At 41.6% G+C, this 9,326-nt stretch overlaps 1 protein-coding gene across 1 annotated transcript in view; it reads right to left on the reverse strand.

The window, feature by feature from the left end:
• Positions 1–1,145, reverse strand: part of METTL21C (methyltransferase 21C, AARS1 lysine) — a 39,144-nt gene extending 37,999 nt beyond the window's left edge. Inside the window, exon 1 of the mRNA XM_059840312.1 lies at positions 1,138–1,145. Within this exon, the coding sequence (XP_059696295.1) occupies positions 1,138–1,145 (8 nt within the window). The remainder of the gene's footprint in view (positions 1–1,137) is intronic.
• Positions 1,146–9,326: the final 8,181 nt, after the last annotated feature.

The raw sequence follows: 9,326 nt of genomic DNA on the forward strand, positions 1-9,326 counted from the left end.
ATATGAACATTAAACATGCACTACCCTGCACTGATTGTGCAAAGAGAAAACAAGCGATCCATTTCAAAAGACAACATTTGGTAGTTTGCACACTTCCTCTCGGCAGAGTGGCACAGGACAAAGAGCTGATGTTAATGATACTCTGATAGAGGCATAAACTTACAGGAGTGAGAGAGCTGCAGGGACTAAACAGAATTATCTACTGTGCCTGTACTGGCACAGCCTCTTCCATCCCCTCTGTGGGCTGGGTCACTGCAAACACAAGGGCTGCTGCCATAACGTGGTCTTAAAAGTTCCTGACAGTCACCACAGCAAATGTCATATAATGCTGCACCAGCAGGGATAGTGCTAGATGACATAGCTGGATTTTCTCATTTCTGCAGTCTTAGGGAAATGCCTTGCCACTTAAAAAATATTTAACTGCAGTGATGTCAAAGCATCTACTGAGATATGTTTCTGCTGCATTTCATTTCCACTAGTAAATATTGAAAAGGACATTTTAAGAATTCTAAAAGATTGATGCAAAATCAATGTAAAACCATTACTTTCTTCCAACTCTTCTTTGACAAATCAACAGACCTACCTCACTGATTAATTGATCTGACCTCCTTTTTTGCAGATACAAATTAATTCCTGACTACATGAGGGCCTATAACTTCAGCGCAGCATTTAAACAAGGCCAAGAGCTCAAAGTGAACAGAGCATCTAAGAGAATGACAAGTTCATAAACAGAGTTTGCGGCCATTGGGTCCTAAACCTGATTTGGATACAGTTCTACTCTGGGCTAAATCTGATCTTGATCCAAACTGAGGGCTTAGAAATCTCCCCTAACCTGGAAATGGCTCATTTTCTTAAGGGTCAGTATTCTAGAAAACAGAATCTGCAGTTATTTTCTTTGAGGAAAAACAACAACAACCACCAACAAAACAAATAAACAAAGCCCAAAACAAAACAAAAGAAAACCCACTAAAATTGAACAGCAGCCCATAAGCCCAAAATCAAAGTAAAACCTGCATCTAAAATTGGAAGGGCTGAAAGCAGCAATTAAACCACAAAATAAATAGCACCATAAATTCCATCCTGCACATGACCTTTTCCTAGGTCATCTTTTCACCACCCCTTTCATTAGCTCTGTACCTGTCCATCGTGCTATCAAGCACAAGGCCAAATCCTCGCCATGTGCCCTGGCACAAGCTGGCATGAGCACGATGCAGTTTGCCAAGTCTGCCTCCTTCTGACTTTATCACCAACTTGCCTCTTGACTCCACAGTGTGCCTGATGTCATTGCTCAGACATCCTCTGTGTGATTTGCTGCAATTGGCAAAGACCTACAAATTCCCCATGAAAACAAGTCCTCCAGCTTGTGAGTGTAATGTTACTATCCTTAGTGTCTTCCCAGAATGCTGCAGTGTAATGATCTTCTTTTTTTGTATTTGTTTTTCAGTTAATGAGATTAATTGTGGAACAGACATTTGAGAGACCTCTGGTTTTAGATCCAATCTCCAAAGGGCTTTGCATGCTGAAGTATTCAGGTGATCAAGACAAGGCTGCATATCCAGAAATTCAAAGGTTAACCTTGGGATGACGTAAATCCCACATAAATAAAATCCCACATAAATAAAATCCCACATAAATAAAAGTCTTGTAATGTTACAGGGTCTTAAGAGTACTCACAGTGGATGAAATCCTGTGCTTCATCTTTCTTCTTGTCATCTTCTTGAACTTATTCATGTCATATAATCTATTGCTTTATAAGAGCTGAGGAGAAGAGCCAAACACGTCTGGGGCTGAAAGATGTCACGTGGATTCAGCAATCTGTTGCCTTCGCAGCATCTCATGAAAAATCTTCCACTTGTCAAAGTGCCCGTGTACAAGAAATGCACACTTTGTGACATGCAACACAAATTCAAATGAAGGTCAGATACCTGACATGGGTAATTTCACCCAGCAAGAAATTCTTAGAGGAGAAATAGGTCAGGACACTCTTAATGGTATATCAGAGAAGTACTCATGAGGCTCAGCTTTGTTTAATTTATGGATTTTAAATGAGTCCAGGTAGAACATGTGTGTTGCTACCTGCACCATTCCTGAGTCTTCTCTTCCAGCCTATCAAAGTCTTTGCAATGGCTGCAAGAGCCATACCCATACAGTTTTATAACAGCTTTGATTCATTAATTCCCACTGAGTTCCAGCTGAGTAACTGCAGGGCACAAAAAACCCAGTTTAGTCAGAGCAAAGAGCATTCTTAGTTTTGTCACCATTTAACGCTATAGTTTCCGTGCATCTCTGTTGAAAATTTTACAACCAAAACTGCAGAGCATGAAGAGGTGGGGGAGAGATCACTCAGGCCATACTTAATTATTGCTTTTCAGGAAGCTGTAGAAGATGTGAAGAAATTCTCACCCTTTAAGAACTGAGGGGAGAATACACTTGATCAGGACTGAAAGGTCCTGAAAAATGTTTCTGGCTGGTCTTTCCTTGGGAGGGAGATTGCAGATAAGAAAGAAGGGTGGTCAAATATCATCTCCCCAGATACACTCAGATTGGCTTTAGATATGGCACAAAATGCAAGACTTAAGAATGTCCACTTACCTGGATTTTCAAGGGCATGTAGTGATAGGACAAAGGGCAATGGCTTTGAGCTGAAAGAGACTTCTTCACTGTGAGGGTGGGGAGGCACTGGGACAGGTTGCCCAGAGAAGCTGTGGATGTTCCATCACTGGAAGCGTTGAAGACCAGGCTGGATGGGGCTCTGAACAACCTGGTCTAGTGGAAAGTGTCCCTGCCCTTTGCAGGGGGGCTGGAACTGGATGATCTTTAAGGTCCCTTCCAACCCAAGCCATTTCATGATTCTGTGATTACCAAGTGCAAGATGCTAACAACTCAAGCACTGATGCATGGAGCACAGGAACTGAGATGAATTCACTAGCTGGTTGAGCACTGAGTGCAGCTTTGCATGACACCAGGAGGATTTAAAAAAGCTAGCTGGCAACAGCCTTGCAAGCATTAGTCCACCTAAGACTCCCTGAGCGCAGCTAGAGGGTGTATGAGCTGTCCTATGAACACATAATGAGCTAGAACACTGCTCTGGGAAGTTACAGTTCTTTAAAAATTCTGCTTGGGGCCACTGACAGCCACATGTGTCAGTCTCCAGACTCATTTCCTTGCATGCTAACACTTCTGGTGTGTATGTATATGAGCATGAATGTTTATATCCAAAAGTATATAGCTGGTAGCAAACTAGATCCTGTTACACATGTAAATTCATGACAGTGTGTAAGATAAAAGGGGAAAATAAGAAGGTAATTATTAGACCTTTCAGTTTGACTTCAGTTTTAGGCACTAAGCAAATACACACTCTCTGTGTACATTGAAATCTACTAACAAGTGAACAATATCCAGACTGGATTTGATAAATTGTGTGAAACCAAACCAAATTTCTCCACCTACACAGAGTAATAGATTTTGTGAACAGCAATTGATGGTGACTTTATTACATTTTTCCACTGCTTATTTCTATCAGACTAGAGAGTCGTAGCATAAATTAACGTTCAACAGCACACATGTAAAACCAGAAAACATTTCTGAGTAATGCGACTGAGACTGATATTCTGTTGTAACAGAAGAATAAATCAGAGAGAGCTCCTTGCACTCTTTTTTTGAACTCCCATGTTTAGAAATTTACTGGACTCCAGAGTACATAAGGTACTTCTTATCAATACAGGTAATGTGAGACTGAAAGGAATTCCTGGAATGCTTTGGAAAAGAGAGTTAGAAAGCTAGTCTTATCAGGAGCAGCTGAGGGAGTTGGGGTTGTTTAGCCTGGAGAGAAGGAGGCTCAGAGGAGACCTTCTTCCTCTCTACAACCACATAACAGCAGGCTCTAGCCAGATGGGGGTTGGTTGGCAACCAGTGACAGGATGAGAGGACACAGCCTCAAGCTGAACCAGGGGAGGTTCAGGTTGGACATGTGGAAGAATTCTTCACTGAAAGGGTGGTTAAACATTGGAATGAGGTGCTCAGGTAGGTGGTGAGTCATCATCCCTGAAATTCTGCAAGTGAATGTGGCACTCACACAGTGCCATGGTCTAGTTGACATGATGGTGTTCAGCCAAAGGTTGGGCTCAATGGTCTCAGAGATCATTTTCAGCCTAACTGATTCTGTGGTTCTGTAATTCTGTCTGCTTAAATGAAAGAAGTGACCTGGAGGAATGATAATTGAAGAAGGTAAAACACATATCTGCAAAGACTCTGCAGTTACTCATTCTGACTAGTTCTGGATAAACAAAGGGCTTAATTTTCTGTCAGCCTATGTGGGAATTAAAGGCAAAGAGAAGTGCAATGTCACTTTCTGCATCTCATAATAATCATATTAACAGAAGTGAAAATGGACTAGGATCTTGCAGCAAGATGCAAAATATACACAGATGCCCATACTTAGGGGCTGTAACATGATGTTTATAATTATAACTATCAATAAACTCCAGATAAGTAACTTACTTGAATGATTGATGACACAGCTGCAGAGGGGATCTGATTTTTGAACTGAGAATTAAATGTTAAAGAGATTTAAATCTTAAAACAGCGTTCACAGCAAAAGAAACTCTAGCAGCAGCAATGATGTTCTTTACCATCCCTAACCATGCTAACCTTTTAAAAAAGCAACAGATAGAGTGAAACTTCAGAACAAAAACATACATGGAATTGATCTCAGCATTCAAAGATTGCACGAACATGCCAAAACTATTAATTCTTTCCTTTCAGCATTGCGAACAGAAAGGTTTGTTCCACTGACTCCTGGCCAGGTCAGTTCACCATAAGCCAAGGGGAGAGAATAATGAGAGCAACCTCTTGCCAGCAGTGCCCTGTGCAGTCCCAGCACATGCAAGAACTGTAACAGCTGCCAATGGAAAACAAAGTGGTTGCATTTATCAAGAACAATGAGGGAATTCAAAGTCTCTAACAAAGACTCTGAGAAATGTATAGCATCCAAATTTGTCATGCAGAAGCATGTGTTATGATGACACCTTCCTTAATTAAGGTAAGGAACTTCCATTTAGCACCACAACTACAAAGCCAGAAATGTTCCCAAAGAGTCTTGTGCACAGGGAGAGTTTTTATGCACTGCACATTTGTCACCTGATGTTATCAGTGCTCCCAGAGTTTGTGACAAATATAATGCTACAAAAGGCACCACGTACATGACATAATTTCATAAAAATAGGTGCCTAGCACATACACATTATATATTTTTTATATACTTTACATTGCATGTCAGTAACACACTTACACACATAGTAAGTACGAATAGACTAAAAACAGGTGGGCTTATTCCTTCACCCTTCCTGGAGAAAGCGATTCTGCCTATTGCCCATCACTTCCTCTTTCATGGAGGACTCAAAACTTCTTCAGACACTCAAGAAGTATGATGCAATAGCTAAAAATTAAGCAGTGTTATGGATATCAGCCCTTTTAAACAAAGGAAACTATACTGGCTAATCAGGTAATAGTTGGCTGAGCACTTTCAGAAAATTATTAAAGCTTACTTTTGATACCTGTGAACACAGCATGTCCATGGGCTGATGTGTATCTACATCCTCAGGGAAAAAAAAAAAAAAAAAAAAAAAAAAAAAAAAAGAGGTTCTTGCTCAAAAGTCAAGTTTGTAATTTAGAGGGAGAGTTGAACTTTTAGAGCAAATATGTGTCTCCAGCCTAAAAAGAACTCCAAAGTTTTTACACTCTTCTAATAAAAAGCTTAAGAACAAAAAAGGTTCTGAGCCTAATGTCCTCAAGCTGATATTTATTTTACACTGAAATATAGACCCCCCCAACATATGTTTTTATACTTTTATAATTATTTTTATACATTTCTCTGAACAAATATATTCCAACAAAAGATCAATGCAAAAGGTCATCTCTGTTGTTCGCATTGTGTGTTAATCTAAGTCTCTGGTACGAAATGCTGTATTTATAATCCAAAGAAAAGAACAGGGATTGTCTGATGTGCTACTGAAAGTTATCGGGTCCCAAGTTTAGACCAGGGATAATGTCATTCTTTGGTAAACAGCCACTGTTTCTCCAAACCCAGCTGCCTTTGGCATATCAAATCTGTCAGAGGTGCTTACAGCAGTGCATAGGTTATTATAACGCTCGACATATATTCCCATTGAGAAATGGCATATCACATACCCCAAATGATTTTCATATTTGGTGACAGACTTAGATTATTATGTACTATGTCGTTTCCAGAATCAGCTTCTATTTCCAGGAGTGATGTAAGGTTAAAGTTATGAAACGATGCCATGCTCCTAAGAAACCGTGTTTTCTTAGATGTTAAATTAAAAACATGGATTCAGAAGTTCAGAAAAGATTCATAATTGGGTTTTTGGGGGAGCTTTAACTTACAGTATTAATTAATATTTAAGTGTGTAAAAAAAAAAAGGATTTGCAATACTCCTGGAAAGGAATAGAACCGGATTTCAGAACAGTTACTCAGCACACTTGAAAATCAACAAGAATCTATCTAAATGTTCCCCTAAACCCAGAAAGACCTAATTTGGAATAGTTTGATATGAGAATTGCTTTCTGATGCCAAATTAAAAAAAAAATCATTTGCATGTAATGCATTTTATTAGGTATGCAGAACTCAATAAAACCCAGAAATTATTCATCATAAAGAATTTGCCCATGAGTTGGAATCTAATATATGTATTTATAATTCAGTTGCCTTCAAAATACTAGCAATAATTGGGGTCATTATCTTCCAGAAAGAAAGTTACAGCAGGAAAAGCGTGGCAAAAATGTACTGGTCCAACCCTATTGCCACAGACCAGTGGATTACAGAATGACAGAGTCTCTCCTTCCTCACACATTCTCTTAATCACAGAATCACAGAATGGTTAGGGTTGGAAGGGACCTTAAGGGTCACCTATTTCCAGCCCTTCTGGCATGAAGAGGGACACCTTCCACTAGACCAGGTTGCTCAGGGCCCCATCCAGCCTGGCATTTGTGATTTTCTCAACTCTGCTGGGTATTAGCTACCCTACCTCAAAGACTGTGTTTATGCACAGGACAGTTTCAAGTGTTGAAAGGAGACGAGCCAAGAAAATGAACAGAGAAAAACAGGAAGTAAACTGGTAGCAGCTTGCTGTATGGAGAAAGCATAAGAAAGTAGTTTTCCAGTGGGAAGGGGTTACACATGGGTAGATTTAATGGGATACAGGTTCCTCAAGGACTGCTCTGGAGACAGTATGTGAGTACAGCAGGACAAATACAGCAGGTAGACTGAAGAGGGAAGAAAAATTAAAAAGAAAGAGAATGCAAAAAGCAGACCAAGAAAGGAGCAAAACAGGACCAAAAATATACATTATACCAGAGCACAAAAACATCCATTACATATAGAAAGGAAAGCGGTAATGAAAAAAAAAAACCCAGAAATTATTATGAAGGAAGATTTTCTTAACCTTCTTCTTGCATACCTGTTTTTAGGTCGAGGTTGTAACTACTTTGGGACAACAAATCTTCTCAGTCCACTTTTGCCAAGTATCTTGTTTACAAAGGCTTAACTGGTGTGAACTACTAATTAGAATAGTGTGATCTCCAATCACGACAAATTAATCTGACATTTCCCCAGTTTACTGCACTCCCCAGATGTGAGGTACAGCTCCAGGAGCAGCTGCCTGGACACCATCCATGGTTCAGCTCAGTGGAAGGTGCACAACTCACACAGGCTCTGCCTAGCTTTCACTCAGCTTAACGCTTCTGCATCCCACTTTAGCTTGACATCTTTTAGGCAAGGTAGAAATCCAGATGAATAAATCTCCCTGTAAATCTCCCAGGTTCTTCACTTCTGTCTTTCACACTTACTAATAATACCTGGACTGGGAATTGGCCTGTGAGGTGGCAGGATGGTCACTGAGACAGCAGCTCAGAACCTGAGCTACCCTGCCATGTTCACTTCTCAGAGGGCTGCAGTATTTCAATCCCAGTGTTTGACAATGTCCAGCTGGCAGGCTGACTGTGAGACACTCACAGCACAAGCCAGAGCGAGCTTATTTTCCAGCAGGTGAACATATGAAAAACAAAGTTCTGCTGGGTGATGACATCTTCAATCAACTAAGTAATAGGGCACCTTAATTGATATGAGTGAGCTTCTTACACTGGAAGAAAACATGAGCTCCGGCTAAATACCTTGCAATAGAGGATTTTGGAATTTTTTTATTGGCCTGTGAAATACTCACTATACAAATACTGCGAGCACTGTTGTATATTGTTGGTGCTGTCTCCCACCAGATGAAGGCTGCGTTTTGAACACAGTGGGTCAAGTACTGTACAACAGAGCACAGCCCCGGGGACAGATGTGTACCTAAAAAACCAGGCATTGAGTGTCTCCCCTGTTTGTCAATGTCACACAGATCAAGTGTGCTGACAGCTGCCAAAAAAAAAAAAAAATTGCCTGATGTCACTCTGGACATCTAACCTTTCCCTCTGTACTTGGCTCTGCCATGTCCACACCCTGAATCCTGCCTCCCATTCTGAGCCCTCACTTCTGCATAGACATGGAGGCACTTGAGCAAGTCGAGAAAAAGGCAATGGAGCTGGGGAAGGGTCTGGAGCACAAGTCTTATGAGGAGCAGCTGAGGGAGATGGAGGGGAGAAAAGAAGGCTCAGGGTGACCTTATCACTCTCTACAACCCCCTGGAAGGAGGCTGTAGCCAGGTGGGGGCTGGTCTCTTCTCCCAAGCAACCAGCAACAGGCCAAGAGAAAATGGCCTCAAGCAGTGCCAGGGGAGGTTCAGGTTGGACGTCAGGAGCAATTTCTTCATGGAAAGGATTTCTAAATATTGCAAGGAAGGTGGTGGAGTCGCCGTCCGTGGAAGGAGTTCAAGAAATGACCAGATGTGGCACTCAGCGCAGGGGTCTTGTTGACACGGTGGTGTTCAGTCACAGGTTGGGCTCGATGGCCCCAGGGGTCGTTTCCAACCTAAATGATTCTGCGATTCTGCAATTCATCCTAAGCATCTCATCGGCACTCCGAGAAGTCAGCAAAAACCTGACTTTCCGAGCAATCCCTACGCAATTTGCTTTATTTGTTCTGAATTACCACCTAGCAGTCCGTGGAGTTTTTGTACAAACGGGTGAATAAAAACCATTTACGTGGGGCTTGATTTGTTTTTGGCTGTTTTACGTATTTACCACGGCCCAACCCACGCCCATCCACAGCTCCCGCTCCCCCGCGCAGGCCGCTGCCTCTCCGCGCCCAGGGGGCGGGGCCGCTCAGGCTCTGGCCAATCAGCGCCGCGGCATCCGAGCCGCGGGGCGGGACT

This window comes from Haemorhous mexicanus, chromosome 2 (genome assembly GCF_027477595.1).
Source record: "Haemorhous mexicanus isolate bHaeMex1 chromosome 2, bHaeMex1.pri, whole genome shotgun sequence".
NCBI classification, from domain to species: Eukaryota; Metazoa; Chordata; class Aves; order Passeriformes; family Fringillidae; genus Haemorhous; species Haemorhous mexicanus.